A 21,471-nucleotide genomic window follows, 5' to 3' on the forward strand; every position below is an offset into this window, starting at 1 on the left:
AACAGAACTTCACGAGGTAATCAAGGATATGACATATATGATTTGTTTGCTAAGATGCTTTGACAATGAATGTCTTCATTTGAACAGTTAGATATTTCAATGGATTTTGAAGTCTCTTATTTTCTGATGAAAGGGCAGATTCAGCTAGACAGTTCCAATTTTATCATATTTTAAAGGCAGACTGAGCAGTCATTATTAATGATCTATGAGTTACAAAGTGCACTGAAGCAATTTTCATTGGCTCTTCAAGTTAGGAAAACCAAATAGATTACTTTAGAATCAAATATAAAAACTCTTCCACTTCTTGCAGTTTGGTAAATTCCCCAAATGAGAGAAAAAAATATACATATACACAACCCAAATAGAGTTAATATGCTGCTATAAACTATAGACAAAAGAATTAAAATATTTCAAGTTCCAAGTATAAGTCACTCAAACATTTTTAATATTTTACTATTAAAAATAACAAATGTTATCCTACCTTTACATAAGCAGGCTGTTTTTCAAGGATTAAATCTGCTACTTTTTTAGAGACCTATAAGAACATGCAATCAAACAAAGGAAATAAAAGAAAAAGCCTCATGCTTCCTATTACATTTTACATTTAAAATTTTAGCAAGAATATTCCATAGGTCTTCCTAATAACTTCTACAGCAAATATTGGCATGCTATGGCCACGTACGTTTCTTTGGCTATGAAATTAGTACAAGAGGTATAGCATGTAGCACAGTACTTGGTCCTTAATAGAAACTCAACATGTGGTCATTATTATGGTTAATAACATGAGTATCTGCTTTAACTAACATGCACAAAAGTATAACCATCTTTAAGGGTACAGGATTTGCTTTAAAAAAGATAGACTTGTTAAGATAAGTAAATGTTTAATCTACTGTATTTATGGAAATTCTATCTGGGAAACAGAACACCCTTTAAATCCTTTGTACCGCGTAAGAAGACAAACAGCAGTTTGGCCCACTACTTCTGAAAAACTGGAAACGTGTTTCCTGGAGCGCTATGAAGATACCTAAGGTTTCTTGGTCAGTTCCATGAAAAATGGTAACGTATGCGAGTTAGAATTATAATGATTTTGAACATGAGGCTCTTATTTCACAATTTCAGGGGCCCCTGTAGGACTACACTACAGAGGTACCACGTCCAGCATGAAGCATGGCACACCAATGGTATTTAGTGAATATCTGCTCAAGAAACACAACTGTATCCCCTTCCCCAAGCCAACTGAGAACAAAACACTACACATACATTCAAAGATTGCATTAATTCTTTCATGTTTTCTTAATCTGCTCTGAATTTGTATAGATTTGTATAGATATGAATGTGTATAGATGTACACAGACAGAAACCCACCTAATTTTACCAAATTGGGGTTTTTTATCACTTTATTTATTTATTTATTTATTTGGGTCATTGCCTTTTTTTTTTTTTGAGTTATGGGTTTTTCATTTTTTTGTTTTAAATAGACCATGTAGTTACTGTTAGTCTACACTGTGCTAGGCAGGGTACTGACTGCTTTTCCTACATTATCTCAATTAGTACTTATGACAATCTACTGAAATGGGTTACATGCTTCATTTTCCAGATGAGTAATCTTAAGCATAGCAGTAATATACCCACAGTTAGTAAGCTGCCAGGTCAGGATTCAAGGCCAGGTTGATTAAATTCCAAAGGCCACTGTGCTACACGGCCCTTGTGGTGGGGTTCATCCCCAAAAGAATACTACCACATAAAGTACAGAGATGGAGGAGTACATATTTAAATATGCTGAAACCAGGAGAAGGCAAAAGGTGCCACCATCCACTGAACTCTAATTCTCCAAAAACAACAACATATTTTTAACACACAACCCTCTAGTGCTCAAGGCCCTTCCCCACACCAATGCTGCTACCCCCAGGGAGATCCAAGCAGCCACTGAGACATCTGGGTGTAACACTAAAGAAAGAGAAGTATATCCTCCTTTATTTGTCAGATGTATTATTAAAGATCATACCTTAAAATGTCTAAATTTATTACTATTGCTCTTTCAGTATTAAAAAATTAATAAGACCACTTACTACCATTATTTCATCTTCTACAGTACAGTCTGAGTTTTATAAAAGGAATTCAGCCTAACACAAGGAAAATACAAAATCACAGAATTTTACAGCATTAGAGAAAATGCAGGCCCAACCCATTACTTCACAGATGAAACAAGAGATTTAGCAAGGTTAAGTGACTTGCCCAACATCACACAATTAATAGTGACAGCAATTCAGACTTTCTGAATCTTAACCCTGTAATCTCTTTGGACCTATTTCAACTAGAAGTGGGAGCCTTTATTCTGAGATAAGAAAGCTCCATCACAAAACCATGGGTAGGAAAGTCATGCATGCATGACAAGGAGTAATCTAAAAAGGTACTTAGTAATCTGAAAAAAAGTTCAAAATTCTTTGATCACGTTTAGGATTCCAGAGAAAGAACTGTAAGTTCGAGAAGCACATCTATCAAGGTAATGTGAGGGAAACTGAATAGACAATAAATTTGAATAAGTATAAATGTATCATTTGAGTCAAAGTCATGTTAAATAATAAGATTTGTTTAAAATGTTAGTATATTAGTTAAACAATAAAACCTGCAAACGTTACACCTCTCTGTTGTGTTTCATTTACAGTTTTGTCAGAAATGTGTTTTTTACTTACTGCAGCTTGCTGTTGTTTTAATTTGTCTCTGTACTCCTCTAAGTCTTGCAAATTGAGAACAGGAGGGAGCTTCTAAAAAAAATCCATAAATAAAGAGTAAAAAATCAATTGTTTAATTTGGTTTCATTTACCTGCACACCTGACTTAGGAACTACAACCTGCACATACAAAACGGTGCCACATCCCACGCCTCCCATCCTCCCCACCTCCCCACTAGACTCCAGACACAAAAGCCTATATCTCTGTTACCCAAGCCCCTGGTACTCAAGTTCCATCCCTCACCCAGCCCTGCTATCTCCAATGCTGCCACCTCCAACCTCCTGGAATCCCCACCACCACCGGGACTCCGGCCCCTGAGCTGGGAAACACTGCTTCCACAACCTGCAACAGGAGAATGAGAGAAAGTCCTAACCCTTATCCCCCACTCTACCAGTGACCATATATCCCTACTCGTCCAGGACAGAACTCAAAACATATTTGCCCTCTGAAATACTATGAATGGTAACTAAGCACTACAGTGTGATAGTGACAGTTGTTGGAGTACATTCTGGATTATACATACTCTGGAGGATAGTATGGAAACTAACAAAAATGCATACCATTGTGTAGATGGGAAACTCCCAAGTTAGACTTCAAGTCTCAGTCAACTGATGATGAAATTTCAGAATATGTTGGGTACTAACTCTGTATGTACTGCATATGAAGTACGTATGCATACTGCAATTGGTTTCATCTAAAACCCAAATTTTACTATTCTGACTTTTTTTGAAGTTCTTATAAATGTAAAATGCCAATGTTATAAACAATTATGATATTGAGCTGCATGAGCTGCTTGTAAATTTTGGAGATTAATCCTTTGTCAGTTGCTTCGTTTGCAAATATTTTCCCCAATTCTGAGGATTGTCTTTTCGTCTTGTTTATGGTTTCCTTTGTTGTGCAAAAGCTTTTAAGTTTCATTAGGTCCCATTCATTTATTTTTGCTTTTATTTCCATTTCTCTAGGAGGTGGGTCAAAAAGGATCTTGCTGTGATTTATGTCACAGAGTGTTCTGCCTATGTTTTCCTCTAAGAGTTTGATAGTGTCTGGCCTTACATTTAGGTCTTTAATCCATTTTGAGTTTATTTTTGTGTATGGTGTTAGGGAGTGTTCTAATTTCATTCTTTTACGTGTAGCTGTCCAGTTTTCCCAGCACCATTTATTGAAGAGGCTGTCTTTTCTCCATTGTATATTCTTGCCTCCTTTATCAAAGACAAGGTGACCATACGTGCGTGGGTTTATCTCTGGGCTTTCTATTCTATTCCATTTATCTGCATTTCTGTTTTTGTGCCAGTACCATACTGTCTTGATTACTGTACCTTTGTAGTATAGTCTGAAGTCATACGACCCAGCAATCACACTACAGGGCATATACCCTGAGAAAACCATAATTCAAAAAGTGACATGTTGGGCTTCCCAGGTGGCGCAGTGGTTGAGAATCTGCCTGCTAATGCAGAGGACACGGGTTTGAGCCCTGGTCTGGGAGGATCCCACATGCCGCGGAGCAACTAGGCCCGTGAGCCACAAGTACTGAGCCTGCACATCTGGAGCCTGTGCTCCGCAACAAGAGAGGCCGTGATAGTGAGAGGCCCGTGCACTGCGATGAAGAGTGGCCCCCACTTGCCACAACTAGAGAAAGCCCTCGCACAGAAACTAAGACCCAACACAGCAAAAATAAATAAATAAATTTAAAAAGTGACATGTACCACAATGTTCATTGCAGTACTATTTACAATAGCCAGGACATGGAAGCAACCTAAGTGTCCGTCGACAGATGAATGGATAAAGAAGATGTGGCGCATATATACAATGGAATATTACTCAGCCATAAAAAGAAATGAAATTGAGTTATTTGTAGTGAGGTGGATGGACCTAGAGTCTGTCATACAGAGTGAAGTCAGAAAGAGAAAAACAAATACTGTATACTAACACATATATATGTAATCTAAAAAAAAAATAACAGGTTCTGAAGAACCTAAGGGCAGGACAGGAATAAAGACATGGACATAGAGAACAGACTTGAGGACACAGGGAGGGGGAAGGGTAAGCTGGGACGTAGTGAGAGAGTGGCACTGACATATATACACTACTACATGTAAAATAGATAGCTAGTGGGAAGCAGCCGCATAGCACAGGGAGATCAGCTCTGTGCTTTGTGACCACCTAGAGGGGTGGGATAGGGAGGGTGGGAGGGAGACACAAGAGGGAGGGGATATGGGGATATATGTATATGTATAGATGATTCACTTTGTTATACGGCAGAAACTAACAACACTGTAAAGCAATTATACTCCAGAAAAGATGTTAAAAAAATAAATTAAAAAAAAAAAGTAAGGCATGAGATATTGATTATGACTAAACAATTATGTAAATATACTTTCATGATTAAAAGTCTCAGAGCTTTCCCAAACATATTTAGCCAACATAAAATAAGATAGAGATAGCATATGAACATATTGTGTGATAAGAGTTAAAAACCAAAAATACAAAAATGTTTCCTGGACCAATATTCTACAGCTGCACTTAATTTTACCTTTTTAAAACTACTCTTGTCTTTAAACAATGCTGATAGTTCATTTAGTCACAATATGGTCATCATAGACCAGTCCTGGCATCAAAAAACTACAATGCCCCTAAAAGGCATTCATATCTCACTCACAAATTCAGTCACTGAACAAAATAGGCTTTAGATAGGTTAATGATTTTTTTTTTTACCTCCAGCTCATATTTAACAATATCAAATGAGTCCGTAGAAAAATACACTTGTTCGATACTATTAATTAGTTCTTGTTCAGCTTGAGGATCACTAGGTTGTTCTCGAAGTTCTCGGAATTCCTCCTTTAAGGGAAAGGAAACCACAATTATAGTACTTGTAACTGTTATAATTCTATCTGCATGGAAATAAATAATCACCTGTCTTAACACTGACAATTCTCCCAGGAAACATTCTGACCAAGGAGACATACTAATAGAAAACAGGAAAGTTCATGGAAAATTAGTAAACAGCCGAACACTAAAAACTACCCATCTACTGGAGGGAAAAACGAGCCAGTTTGAAGATCTAGATTTTATTTTCAATTCCTTGCATGCCAACTAGTAGCTGAAAGAATTTAGATGTTTAACAAAGAAAAAAATGAAGAGACTACCTAATATCTATCATATATACATATCACATATATATACATTTTCATCATCTAACAATGTTCTAAATCTCTCTCACCACAGATAACCAGTGTACATCTCAATGACTTTCAGGTCACAATTAGTATTGGAACCCTGAACAGCAGAAATCCTTCCTTCTGCTGAAAATCTCACTGCTTGGCTAAGAAATACTGGTTCCAGAAATGGTTCACAAGATTAGTTCTGCAATTTTATGTCTAGAAAAGGTTCACAAGTTTAGCTCTGTAATTCCATGAGGCTTCCTTCAAGGTGTACTGATAGTACAATTAATGAACTGATTATGAACCTAAAGCTCTGAGTTTGATAAAATGCTTGCTTTCTAATGATCGAGTATGGGGCTTCTATGGATTTATACAACAAAAAAAGAGCTTAACAGACAAATCCCTACCCCTAATGTCAGCATCCTTATCCTATGCAAGTTCACTGCATAATTGGATAAACCTTCAGTTAAACGGAAAATTTCAATAACTCAGATACCCACTCTCTGACACACTCATTAATCAAGACATTATTATAGACATATAATTTAGTCATTCAGTTTTTTATTAAAATTAATCTCAAATACATTTAAGTACACAAAAAGAAACTAGTATTGGGACTTCCCTGGTGGCACAATGGTTAAGAATCCACCTGCTAATGCAGGGGACACAGGTTCAAGCCCTGGTCCGGGAAGATCCCACATGCCGTGGAGCAACTAAGTCCGTGTGCCACAACTACTGAGCCTGCGCTCTAGAGCCCACGAGCCGCAACTACTGAAACCTGCGTGCCCTAGCGCCCGTGCCCTGCAACAAGAGAAGCCACCGCAATGAGAAGCCCGCACACCTCAATGAAGAGTAGCCCCCGCTCGCCACAAATAGAGAAAGCTGTGCGCAGCAATGAAGACTCAACACAGCCAAAAAAAATAAGTAAATTTTTAAAAAAAGAAACTAGTATTTAAAATCATTTTACATAATACTTAACAAAAATTCTTAATGAATCATCACTAATTAAATACACAAAAATTATATGGTTAATTTGAGGACAATATTTTCCAAATAGAGATAACTCTAGATTGTTTTATTGCAGGGCTAGTTTTCATTTATAAAAAAGAGCCTAGATTATATATCTTTTAGATTTTAATTTATATTTTAAATTGATAAAATTATTACTATAAATTCCTCTTAGTATATTCAAGCTAAAAGAAAATATTGGAGCAATAAATCTGAAACTTAAGAGAATACTTAACTGTTTACATTTAAAATTCCAATAAATTGAAAAGAGAAGGCAAAGTCATATAAAAACTAAACCTGCAGAATTAAAAGTGCATGAAAAAGAAAATGCCTCTCTGGTACCAAAACTCAACTTATAAAAATACACTAACCAAAAAAAAAAAAAAAAAAGGTTAAAGACAGCCATCACTGATTTAGCATGCAATTAGATACTATGAGTGTACTAAGAAATCCAGCATCCTAACAGTGGAGCTGTATTTCAGTGGGGATTTATCTACAATCCACTAATCTGTGTAGCACCTTGGACAATGGCACTGAAGAGGTTTAACAGACATGGGTTAAACCCACACCATTTGTGGAAGAGTTCCCAACTAGTTCGCTTATCCACAGGCAACCGCCCTGCATCCACTGGAAATCTGAATCGACAGTGAGACATGAAATACAAAAAGAGATGAGAAATTCCTAGCAATCTCCTTCCCTAAAGGGTCATAGGCATTTGAAATACCAGCTTCAGATGCTGCAAGCTGAGGGAAGGAATAAACCCCAAGTGAGGATATAGCAATGTTGCCTCCCTAGTAATTCCATAGCACCACTAGCAAATAAATGTACTTGGTACTATTCCCCAAAAAATTGAAGATTAGGGCTTCCCTGGTGGCGCAGTGGTTCAGAGTCCGCCTGTTGATGCAGGGGACGTGGGTTCGTGCCCTGGTCTGGGAGGATCCCACATGCCGTGGAGCGGCTGGGCCCGTGAGCCACAACTACTGAGCCTGCGCGTCTGGAGCCTGTGCTCCGCAACGGGAGCGGCCGCGACAGTGAGAGGCCCGCGCACCGCAATGAAGAGTGGCCTCCACTCGCCGCAACTGGAGAAAGCCCTCGCACAGCAACGAAGACCCAACACAGCCAAAAATAAATACATAAATAAATAAATTTTTTAAAAAATTGAAGATTACAAAAATTGCTAAGAATGAAAACCATCAGATATGAAACAAGCCAGGAATTCAAATAGACTGCAATGAATGAGCACTTTCATCTCAAATGTGTAAATGCCAATGGCATGTAACTACATGCTGTTCTCCCTATACAACCTAATTGATTGTTCTAAAGGTAAAGACACTTAGGTTTTAGCTGCAACTCTGTTATTAACCTTGGACAACTTACTTAGTCTCTTCATGCCTAGTTTTTTTTCACCTTTAAAGGACATACATACATACACACACACTCAAAACGACAGTGAAACAAATATCCAAAGTTATTAAAAATGTCAAAGGGAAAGCATGATTTCATTTATAAATATTTCACAAGTGCACGTTTCACAAGTGTGATGAATCTGTAAAAAAGTACAATCTGTATATGCATATAAAAAGGTCAAACGCCATTCCTTCCTAGAGAACTAAGCAATTATATCACAGAGAGCAGACAAACTCATATAATTTCAAAGAAGTGACATGTAACACTTGACACTCCAAGTAACCTGGACTAAGGAGAGAGATAAAACAAAGAAAGGCAGAAAAAGAAACATAGCACACAAAGCAGAATTCAAAAACAAAAACAAATGCCCAACACCATATCCCTATAAAATACCCTCTCCTTTCAGACAACTTAGTGGCTCCTGTGTGAAAACATACATCTGAACTCAGACAAACTCCATTCTGACTAGAATCCCAATCACCGTGTTCCTGTTAATCCCACTGCACTGGTTGTCTGTAAGACTCTGCTGCTACCCAATCATTCTCTAAACGTTTCATCGTTGTTAGTGCTGACAGCTCGATCAGATTACACACTTCTTGAGAACTGAGGTTTCTCCTTATTCTCCATCATTATGTTCCAAAGTGCCAAGGCACACTGTAGATAAAAATCATGAATCAAACTAAAATTAATTTACACAGTGAACTGTATAAAAAAAGGAATATATGAACAAAAGGAAAGGAAGAGACAACATGTTCTTGTTTTGATAGTCAAATTTTTCCACAAACTCTTAAGGAAAGGCTTCTTTCTTCTAACTAGAAATAACAATAAATGTAAAATGATTATAGGGATATTTTATGCATGTAAATTAGAAAAATAAACAGAAACAGCTAGATGGCATATTCTTAAAACAATTACTCCATAATTTTGCCATTATATAAACTGGTTTTCTAGGATTGGAGATGTACAAAAATACATAATTCTTCATGTAAAAGAGAACCAGTTTTGCAAGCCAATATAAATGTATGAGGCAAAATTTTACATAAACAAAATGAACAAAAGATTTCCTACAAAAAAATTTTAAAGGCACAATCAAGGGAATAGAATAACAAATGAAACTCCTTATACCATATTAAAATATGTAATGTTTTTAAAAGTTACCAAGAAGATTAGATGCTTTAACAATGTTTGGTAATAAAATATTTCAGTCTTATGGACTGATATTATATTAATAAAAATTTTTAAAGAATTGTTATAGTAAAGTTTACGACACATAGTAACTAATAAATACATATTATCATTAATAATAGTGCTCTAAATGCTCTGCAAACTTTGAAAATCCAAAAATAATATGTCAACAACTACAGACCATGAAATGTGCCACAACTTGCCTGCTGATGGTAGGTAATCAACTACACCTAAAAAGTACAGGAACATCACCCCAGAATTAAAGCTGGAGAAAAACTACAATTAAAGTAATGAGTTTAAATGTAAAGGAGATAAAAACAAAAGTACAAATGTCAAAAAAGAACAAATCAAACCTCTCTCCCATACTATCATCAGGAAATAACCTGCTTATTGTCAAAGCTCTAGTATTATCTTTGCCGGTCAAGTCATATATTTTAATTTAACAATTTCTTTTCAAATTCCCACTATGTAAAAATTCTCTGTACTAGGTCATACAGAAACAAAGATGTGTAAAATACAAATCTTCCCACAAATAGCTGCTGAAGTAATAGGAGGGGGTTAGATGAATAAACAATGACGATGCAAGATAGAACATAAAGGAAATACAAACAAAATGAAGGGCATCAAATGATGGTGAGTTCACATCTGATGGAAGAGGTGGCATTCAGAGAATATGAGAAAAGGTAAAATCTCAAATATTAGAAATTGGGGGAATAAGGTTCCAAAATATAAAGCAAAGCAAAAGTAAAAACAGTGGAGTGGGAAAGCATAGAACAGATTAAGGAATAGAGGATGGCTTCCCACAGGGCAGAAAAATGTCATGGGGGAGAGATGTTTTTAAAATTCAACACACTTTTATATATACTAAAACCATATTTTTCCTTTACTAAAAATATCTTAACACATATCACTGTGCCAGACACTGTAACCAAAAAGTAAGCATAAACATTCAATATTTTCTTAACATAATAAACCAAGCAGGAATATTTTAGGAAAACTGGTAGATAACGAAGAAGTCATTCAATACTTTGGAGGCTGTCTTTTCCAGCAGTCACAATACACTATAAGGTTGCATATAACACATACTACCTATCCTATTCTTCTATTTTGATCATCTCCAAGATAAAGCTATGTGAACAAACACATAAAAATGCATATTGTAAATGTAACTTTATGAAAAATAAAGAAAAACAATCATAATAAACATTTAAGCCAACATCTTTGATTTTAGCTGAGCCATTTTTCCTCTCAACGTAACAACAAAAGGTTATATGAGAACTGGGGAGTCAACTCTATAAAACAATTAGAGCCCTCAAGTGTAAGGTGTTATAAAACATTTCCAATACATTTATGGTTTCTAAAGAAACCAGGCTATAATTTTACAAAGCTATTTCCCACTTAAGAGTTCACCTCTTAAGGGAATGCATTCAAGTTTAGGAGGGAAAAGAAAGACTGCAAATTTTATATTTAATGACTACTTTCAAATTACCCAAAATACCACACTAATTAAAAACATCAACCCAAGCTCAGACTTTCAATCTTATTCACTTTTATAAATGTAAAAAGTTAGTTGTGACGGCTTAACAGTTCTCCTTAACATTATTCAATTCAATATTCTCTTTTAAAGGAATTTCATTTTTAAACCCACAGAACAGCCTGCAAACTTATCATCTGCAGTAGTAGGTTTTTATTCGAACAAAAAGATGAATGCAAAAATCTTCATTTCACAAGTGAGGTTTCAAAACCCGGAAGAAAATGCATAGTAGAATAAAAAAAGAAATGCAAACCAACTTCCATCTCTGTACTTAGCTTATTAGACCATAGTTCACATTATATACCAGAATAAATGCAGAATTCATTGTGTTGGGAGGGAGAAAGGAAGGGAGTAAAGGAAGAAAGTTTGCTCTTATAAAGCATGAATTTGGGTTTGCCAAGACAAAAGCTTTATTTTTCTGTTTGCATCTTTCATCAGTTAACAAAAATGGCTATTCTAAAAACAGAAACCATAGTCTTACTGAAGTTATCACATTAGAGCTCTAATTGAGAGCAAAAAATGTTTATCTACCAAAAACTACACAGAGCTTAAAGAACAAAGACATGAAGTTTTCAATATGCAATCAGTACGATAAAAATCATAAATCACTGAACAAAAACAGGTTTTCTGTTTCCAAATGAAATAGGATTCAAGATCACAAACACCCTAAAACTATATATATACCATGTACGTTTATAATGAATTGGCAGATGTCTGATTATTTGGGGAAATGGCACATTTTCTTAAAATCCCACTAGAACAATAATAATCCATCAAAGCAGCCGTTTCATCAGTTTGTGTGTGTGTTTTAAATAAAACAGAACTTTTCAAGCCAACCCTGTTTTTCTTCGGGCTCTCAGTGCCATCTAGTGGAATATTACTAGGGTTACAATTTGAAAGGAGGTTTCAGCAAAATGATTTACAGAAGATTTTTATAAAAGGTTATTAAAGTGGCATTATTTTAATCCAGCTTTATACTTAAGTGATAAAAATAATGTATTTTAATCCTTTCTTCAAAATAACAACATTCCAAATATACACATTTGTTTTTAAAGAAACAGATCTTGAAGGAAAACTGATTTTATTCATGGAAATGTACTGAATTACTAACACATACTAAAAATCACAAAACTGGAAAGCAAAACTTTCATATTTGATACTCTGCCAAATATTTTTATTTACTCCTCTTATTCAGCATACTATTTTAACAAGTATTTTCCTGAATTTATTTCTATGAAAAGGAAAACACTGATAATAGCTTTGGAGACATCAAATATATAAATTATTTTAAAAGCTATCTTTAAAAATTTCTCAACCTCAGTGAAAAATATCAAGCTGTTTGCCACATGCCTGTCTAGCTAAAGCTGAAGAAAGGACACATAAGCTGAAGCACAGACAGAAAAGTCCAGTGTATAAGTCTTAATTTATGGTTTTCTGGTTTGTTTTTTAGTTTTCAAACACCTCATCAGACCCCTCCTTAAAAGAAGAAATACTATCTATTCTGAGAAAAGACACAGCACCTTCAATCCCAGTGTCTAATGACCCCAGGCTTTCCAATTCCTACACCTTCTACATCCAACAAAATTCTCAGTCCTAAATCCTACTTTTAAAATGTCTCTCAAATTTAACCCTTCTCCATTTCCTAAACCTCATACTCTTATCTTCTTAATCAGTATCCTGGTCTAGGATTGCCACTCAAATATCTATCTGTACCCTAGTTATCTTTCTAAAACAAATTAATCACCAACCCTAGAAGACCCCGCACTCACGTCTACCTACCCCTAATCCTCTCCTAGCTGTGCTACCACTGTGCATACCTTAGTATAGACCTCTACTATACTCCTCTGCAATTATCTATTTTTGCTTGTCTCTCCTACTCAGGTTCAGGTAGGAATAGAATCTTGTACCTCTTTGCATCTTCAAAACTTAGTAACAGCCTGGCTCAATAAATGATTGCCAAATGCACTGCTTAAATGATCTTTTAAGATTTGCTACGAAAGAAGGGTTAAGAATATCAAAGCATCTGAAGCCAAGAGAAGCATAATTTCATTAATGGTTAAAAAGAACACAGTTAAATATTTTTAGCCATGAATTCCTAAGAAAAAGTCTAAATGATTCTGCAGATCCATGGTTAGAGTCCCTCTTAGTACCACCTGCAGAAGACACCTGTCTTAAATGAAACATAATCCTAAATTGAAATTTAGTGATTTATCCCAATCACTAAAGCTAAAAAAAGTCTCCTAGTCATAAATTTCAATACTAATCCTGTCTAAATCAGATAGCAATAGACTCATCAGTTTATCCTTTTGACTGTATTTTTGTCATCTCTCTCCTACAAATATTACAATAAAGATAGTATAAAATATCAGAGCTAAAAGGGCTCTTAAATATCATCTAGTTCGGGCTTCCCTGGTGGCGCAGTGGTTGAAAGTCTGCCTGCCGATGCAGGGAACACGGGTTCGTGCCCCGGTCCGAGAAGATCCCACTTGCCACGGAGCGGCTGGGCCCGTGAGCCATGGCTGCTGAGCCTGTGCGTCCGGAGCCTGTGCTCCGCAACGGGAGAGGCCACAACAGTGAGAGGCCCGCGTACCGCAAAAAAAAAAAAAAAAAAAAAAAAAAATCATCTCGTTTAATCACATGTTTTCACAGATGAGCACGCTGGGGCACAAAGCTATTAAAATGACTTCCGTTTAATAAGCTGAATGTTTGGGCTTCCCTGGTGGCGCAGTGGTTGAGAATCTGCCTGCTGATGCAAGGGACACGGGTTCGAGCCCTGGTCTGGGAGGATCCCACATGCCGCGGAGCAACTAGGCCCGTGAGGCACAACTACTGAGCCTGCGCGTCTGGAGCCTGTGCTCCGCAACAAGAAAGGCCGAGATAGTGAGAGGGCCCGCGCACCGCGATGAAAAGTTGCCACAACTAGAGAAAGCCCTCACACAGAAACGAAGACCCAACACAGCAAAAATTAATTAATTAATATACTCCTACCCCCAACATCTAAAATAAAATAAACTGAATGTTTAAGTCAATACTTGAACCTAGCTCTCTTGGCTCTTATGCCAGCACTTTCCTCATGTTTTGCTAAAGTTCTGAAAATAAAGCTCTGTAATTAGTGTGGTTTTAGGATTCTTTTCACGGATTCTAAGAAGTCAGTCAAATCCATTTATCTTACTTCACAGAAGTATTCTAAAAGCTAGAAAACACTCTGCCCAAACTCCCAAACTGTTATATAATAGAAATGCTACAGAGTAAGTAGGTACTCAATAAATATTTATGGAATAAATTAAGTATACAAACAAAAATACTTCTTATATTTAGACAAATATATTTTCAGGTTTTGACTGCAACAGCTATTTCTTTTGTCTCCTCACCCTATATTTTTCTTTGATGAAGAAAATCAAAGGCATAGTTAAGCCAATCATGCAAGAGTAAACGCAGCTGAATCCTATTTGTATTTACAAGTCAGTAAAGTCAAGGCCTTAAAAAACAAAACCAACCAAAAAAAACCCCTTATCTTTAAAGAATAATATCAGAAGGCAGTATTTCAGTAAAAATTCATAAACAATATCCATATTAGTACTTTTTTTCAGGTTTATGATATGTAAACATTATAGAAGCACTGTGGGAAGTTTACTTAAGATGTTTACTTAAGTTTACTTAAGATACAGATTTATAAGGTCCTGATATTTTCATTTTTTAATCGGGATTCAACAAATCCTCTCAAACACAGTCCCAATAAGTTCTATAACTACCAACCATGTGGCTATTACAATTATTATATAACAAATGTTGGTCTTAATTCTTCATAATTCTGTAACCAATTATCTAAAAATCTTTCACATAATTCAAACAATATACATTTCCTTAAATGGATAACAAGTTTAGTCAGTAAATACAATATAGATTAATTTCTTATATCCTTACCTCTGCATGAAAATCCCATTAATTTGAAAACAACAGAATCCATTTCCCAGGAATGAAATTCTAGGTCATCACTAACTCTTCATTCTACTTTTTCCCACAAAAATTGTCAATAAAACTTCCAAGATTTTATCTAGAACGGTTCCTGTATTCCTGCTCTTTCTCCTCACCGCGTCCTCAGCTTGGCCGATGGTTCCCAAACATGGCTCCACGCTGGAATCAGCTGGGGATATTTAAACGCTACCGATGCCTGGCTCCACCCCCAGCGCGGTGATTTAATTGGACTGGGGTACGGCCTGGGTACTGGTAATTCTAATGTGCAGCAAAGTTTGGGTACCATTGACCTTGGCTCTGAACTATTTAAGCTAAGATGTTTTTAATCTGCTCAAAGTTTCCTTTCCTATAGCAAATTCTGAAAAGAATCCTTTCTTTTTTTTTTTTTTAACTTTCTGTACTATTTTCTCCACCAAAATTCCAATTTTCCAGTATATGGATTATTATTTGACTCACATCTCCTCTTAAAATGCAGAAATTGTACCAGATGACTTCTAAGGTTTCTTCCCACTCAGAATTTATATAGTTCTCAAGAAAAAAAAAATCAATAGTACTTTCTGGGTTATCAAGCTCACCTGATTCCCTTCTTCAGTTCTCCTTAACTATCCTCCTTTTCCTAATGAGTCGAACCACATGAAATTCGCCAATAGTAGACCATTTCTAATCTAAAGCCATTTCATATGCTCCATCTTAATATTTCCCTCCTACTTATCCTTTATACAAGAACCTTTTAATGTAACACCCAAGCTAAACTTTCTTTCTTGAAAACCCCAATGAAATCTCAATTCCTTGTTACAACTTAGAAAAATATGATGACAAGAACAGGAAAAAGAAATGGGTCCATTCCTGAAGATGAAATATGCCTTTTCTTTAAATGTTCTACCCATACTTGAGAGATAGAGCTATTAAATGAATTAATGTTTAAAAGCGTCTCTATACAAGTATTTACATTGAACACTTAAACAGTGTAAATTGATTTTTTGTTTGTTTTTTACTTTTCCCACTGGAATATCAGGGGAATCCAAGCTAAAATAATGCTTCTTTTAAATTGAGGTATAATTGAGGTACAACAGTATATTAGTTTCAGGTGTACAAAATAATCATTTGATATTTGCATATATTGCAAAATGATCACCACAATAGGTCTAGTTAACACCTGTCACCATAAACAGCTATAGAATTTTTAGAGAAAATTAAATTTATATGTATGACCTAACTATAAAGTAACATCTAAGTTGTGAAACACAGCATTATGTTTCAGCATTCAAGTTATACCAAGCTATGCTGTGTAAGGAATTTCTGAACGTGAGCCTTCTTAATTCTTAGTTTCAATACTGACTGTGAACTTCAACCACATCAAACTTAATCTACTGACTGGAGCTTTGCCACTCTCCAGATCCAGCAATTCAATTTCTCAAAACCACCCAGAGTAGCTCACCCTGCAGTACTTGAGATGTTTCCAGAGAGAGCACAGAGAGAATAGACGCAAAAAACTCATAAGGCTTTCTTAGTATAAGGCTAAATTTAAGCTGAGGGCATTGATGCTAATTTTACCATTAGCTGTTTTACAGTTTAACTAAATTAGCTTCTTAGTGTGTATCAATCAGCCCACTGCCCTAGGCTTAATCATCACCTGAACCATTTACACTTGCTGACCTTGTGATTCCAGACTGGCCTCTCTAGCCAGAGCCCATCATCTTAAAAGTATACACTGCTATACATATACAAGTATCTATTCTTTTTCAAATTCTCTTCCCATTTATGTTATTACAGAATATTGCATAGAATTCCCTGTGCATTAATCAACTATACTCCAATATAAAATAAATTTTTATAAAAAATTAAAAAATAAAAATAAACTTTTTTAAAAAAAATAAAGAGTATACACCACTGATCACTGATGGGGAGAGGGTGTGGAGTCAGTAAGAAGACTATGTAATGAGATCATTATAAATTCTCTACCTACCACTACTGGAAAAACATCATGGACTCATGGTTTAAAGACAACAGAAAGTTCCTATGCAATACATTCATGTATTTTTTAAAGAGGCTCACTTATCAATTTTACTCTGGTTCTGAAACATCTAATGCAATCTACTTCAAGGCATGTTCATAATGCCTGATAATCTTTTTTTTTAAGTCAAAGAAATACAGAGAATTATCTGTCAATTAGGATTTATGGTTATCTCTTAGTTCCCAATTTTATCACATCCAATAGTCTTTTCTAAAATTATATAAAACTATTCAAAATGCCTCTTTATAGCTTCTGAGCCATTTCATGCAAAAGCGTTGGTTAGAATTTTATCATATTTGTATCTGACCTAATATAAAAGCTAAGCAGTAAATACAAAATTCACTTTAGGGGGTAAGGCACCTCAAAGAGGTGAGAAATCATAATCCTAAGCAGTTGACACTGAGGTGTGATAAGAGGCCGTATGATTGCTGATCAAGAGAAAAAAGCCCTGTGTATTAAGTTGCCAGACACAGGAAACAAACAGTAGTTTCAAATATGATCCTCAAATTGAAAATCACAAGAGTAGACATTCAAAACAGGCTTTGATCCGCGATACAGCTGCTATACATGGAGGCAGCTGTGAGTGGCGAGGCCCCGGAGAGTGAGACAGCAGGGATTTATTTATTTAACAATGGCTAATATTTCTCCTGAGGGGAAGCCAGCTAGCTTTCAAATGACACCTATTAAATTTGTAGACTGCGAAGTTCACATGAATATCAGGGGATTAAAATCCAAGATATCTACAATTTAGCATAAGCTGTGCTTTAGCTACTTACTCAAAAATCTCTGCTCCAGGGACTTCCCTGGTGTCACAGTGGTTAAGAAGCCACCTGCCAATGCAGGGGACACGGGTTTAAGCCCTGGTCCAGGAAGATCCCACACGCCACGGAGCAACTAAGCCCGTGAGCCACAACTACTGAGCCTGCACTCTAGAGCCCACGAGCCACAAATACTGAGCCCGTGCCAAAACTACTGAAACCCACGCACCTAGAGCCCGTGCTCTGCAACAAGAGAAGCCACCTTAATGAGAAGCCCGTGCACCGCAATAAAGAGGAGCCCCCGCTCGCTGCAACTAGAGAAAGCCCGCATGTAGCAACAAAGACCCAATACAGCCATAAATAAATAAATAAATTTATAAAATAAAAAAAATCTCTGCTCCATAACAAAAACATAATTTACTATGATTTTTGGCTCAGTGTTACAGCATAAAAAGTAAGCCATTTCATTTTATTTATCCAAATTACAGCAGATGAATCAATAAGTTTCATTTATAGATATATAACTGCTTTCAGGCAAAGAATCTGATACAATAATAAACTCTAAATTTATCTATTTCGCATTTTCTGCTTCACTATAATGAATCATACTGCATCCCAATGAGTAATGAAAGCAAAAACAAGCTCCAAGCCTACTGCATTATAAAACTTTACCTAGCTCATCATAACAACCATCTGCCTGTGGGAAGGAAAAGCTTCTGTGAATTAATTATCCAAAGGCAACAATATTTTCTTAAGGAAGTGAAAAGTCACTCTCACTCATGTAGATCAATACCTTTCCAGGGACCCGGAGACTCTCAATGGCACCAACATCACTGAGGCTCTCTGGGGGACTTTTCAGACCCTTAAAAAAAAATAACATAAAAGGAATTTTAATTGTGCTGCAGAACTGTAACATGACAGAATATACTTATTGAAATAGAAATCACCATTTTAAAAACAGAAATTTTCCTGCTTTAAAATAGATAGAACATATGTTTCTAAAAACAATTGTCACAACACATATAGTACTATACTATTATTAAATCAAGTAAAGATGTACTTTTGGAAATTTAAAATAAAATTACTATATGGCACCTTTATACCTAATGGTTGAAGTCTAACTTAACCATGATTCAAAAACAACAAAAAGAAACTTGGGTGACAAAAAGCATTCTATAAAAGCACTTATCTATTAATCATGACCAAATGCACGTGGTAAAAAGGTCCAAGCATTATGACCCACAAATATAATATACCAACTGACTGAGCTAACCAAAGATTTTTAAATAATGATAATTGCTTAGTTAATACATAAGTAATCCCTAGATTTTATCATTTCTCACCAATGCACCCAATTTATACTACATAATTGAGACTTAAATCTCACATCTCACTGCTTTAGTTCTTTATAGAAAGTACCTGGTACTTTCTATATTCACATCAAATGAGGGATTCTGAAAGTCTCATTTGTACCAGGGAAAGTTATCAAGACAGAAAGAAGTCAGCCATTTAAATTTTCTTTAAAAGCCTCTTTTTAACATAGTCTATTCAAAGCAGACACCTAAATTCCCTGTAATATTAGTCTATAAGCAAAATTAGCTGGTACATGAACTTGAGGAGAGATTTACGCTACTGCCAAGTTTCTGTCCTTTAGATACTCTATATTGGCTTTTTGGTGTCCTTGGTAACCAAAATATATGTTATGTTTAGGTTGATTACTTGGGTCTTAGAGTGGAACTGGCTCATTTTTAAATTATAGAGGTGTGTATTTTCTCTTCCCTACTATAAAATACCACCAGTCAGAGCTACAATATTTTATGACAAGGCGCTCTACCTCATCCCCAATCTTCCATTATCCCCGGAATACCGCCCCCCCACCAGCCTTCTTTGTCTCTCTCTCTCTCTCTCATACTCTCTCTCAGGCTCTCTGGCTCTCTCTCTGTCTCTGTCTCTGTCTCTGTCTCTCTCTCTCTCTCTCACACACACACACACACACACCACCCTCTAAAGAAACCAAACCAATACTCCACTTTCAGAACTCCTCTATGAAGTTTTCCTAAATCTTACGTTTCAAAGAAACACTATTTCTCAGTAATGCTCATGGATCATCTCCATCAACATTACCCAGGGAAGTTTTTAAACATAAAACTTCCACATAAAACTTCTAGGTCCCACCACAGAGCTAATAAATAGGTATTTCTAGATTAGGACCAGGAGTTGCATTTTAACAAGCAACCTGGATGACTACTATAATCTCTAATGTTTTATAAACCCCACTAGACATTTCCCAACACCTCTGCCCAAGTAGTGAAGTTTTAAATATTAAATATATATCTCCCTCAGACCCAAGAGAAGGGAAGGACCAAGTCCTCTATATGTCTTTATAGCCCAGGAGCTAGCACAGTCCCAGGAACAGAGTAAGCACCAAAGAAATTAGTAAATTATTTGGAGTCTTAGGCTCCAATCTCTAACTAATTAGACCATCGTTCCCATGGGAATATGCAACTGACTTTAAAATGAAGTTTCTAGGGAAGTCTGCAGGAATAAGAAAAGCATACTGAGGCTGAAAGTCTTACAATGAGTGAGAAAATAAAAGTACGAAACTACTCTTGTGTGTTTGTTCTTCCTTGTCCCAATTTCTCACCAAGAGTCATCACAAGGGCATAGCACCAAAAGTGGTAAAGAAGGCAAGGTTGGGTTATGGAATTAAACTTCTCTATACATTATATATACACACTTATATACATTCAAACATATACACATACATGAGAGTAAAACTTCATAATTTGATTCAAAATCACGACCACCCCTAAAATACCTTTTAAAAACATAATTGCCATGACTTTTAAACAAACATTTTAAAAAGTATAGACTTGTTTAACCACTCTAATAAATTCCTGAAGGAATATATCAGGTGTAATTTTCTCTTTTCCTAGAGTTACTCAGTAAAGAAACCAAAGCCTAAAACAAGTAAACAAGTGGTATATACCAATATCTAGGAAAAGGCCTTGCCTCCAAATTAGTTACCACACATGATAATTTGCTACTAATACATGACAACTTCCCACCAAATGTACAAAATAAAAGTAATAAAAATTGGAAACCCTATGCACATGTTAGGAAGCAGGGGATTCACAGAATGGCTTCTGCAGACAACCTGCCTGTCATCAGAGTCTAACGATGGTGACAGTAACTCACAGGCTGTTATAAGGGATAAAGGAGATAACATATATGAGAGGCCAAAAATGGTGTCTTGTACATGGTAAGCACTCTTTAAGTGTTGACCATTATTCTGAATATCACAGAGAAATGCTGTGAACAGAAATAAAGAATTACATAAATGTCTCAAAGCACAATATGACTCACCTGTATTTTAGGATTATAGATCTTCAACCCTTTGATTAGGAATTTTATAAATTTCTACTAACAAATATGAAGTCAGCATTTTTATTTTATCTTTGCCTCTTTAAAGCAGGAAGTCATGGTTATAAGTACAGTACTCTGCCTTTATTAAATTAAAACTTTCACTATAATCATTAACCATTATTTGATTTTCTTTTGTATCTGATTTTTGTTTTCATAATTCCCCAGTTTGAATTTATATAAAATCCATCATAAATAATACCTGTCTCTGCAACTTTATTTCTTTGCCCAAATCAGACTACACTTCAGACTACTTCTGTTTTGTCTATATGAATAC

General features: G+C 35.8%; 1 protein-coding gene across 2 annotated transcripts in view; it reads right to left on the bottom strand.

Moving 5' to 3' along the window:
• The window catches only part of VPS50 (VPS50 subunit of EARP/GARPII complex), a gene marked incomplete at both ends in the record, with an annotated part of 129,250 nt that overhangs the window by 103,154 nt on the left and 4,625 nt on the right, over positions 1-21,471 (bottom strand). Inside the window, 4 exons of one of the 2 annotated variants that reach the window (XM_079711612.1) lie at positions 482-535; positions 2,694-2,765; positions 5,445-5,564; positions 18,565-18,633. In XM_079711612.1, coding sequence (XP_079567738.1) covers positions 482-535; positions 2,694-2,765; positions 5,445-5,564; positions 18,565-18,633 — 315 coding nt within the window. Of the gene's footprint in view, positions 1-481; positions 536-2,693; positions 2,766-5,444; positions 5,568-18,564; positions 18,634-21,471 lie in introns of both variants that reach the window. The other variant, XM_079711611.1, reaches the window with a different exon arrangement.

The sequence above is a fragment of the Hyperoodon ampullatus genome (assembly GCF_949752795.1).
Source record: "Hyperoodon ampullatus genome assembly, chromosome: 9".
NCBI lineage: Eukaryota > Metazoa > Chordata > Mammalia > Artiodactyla > Ziphiidae > Hyperoodon > Hyperoodon ampullatus.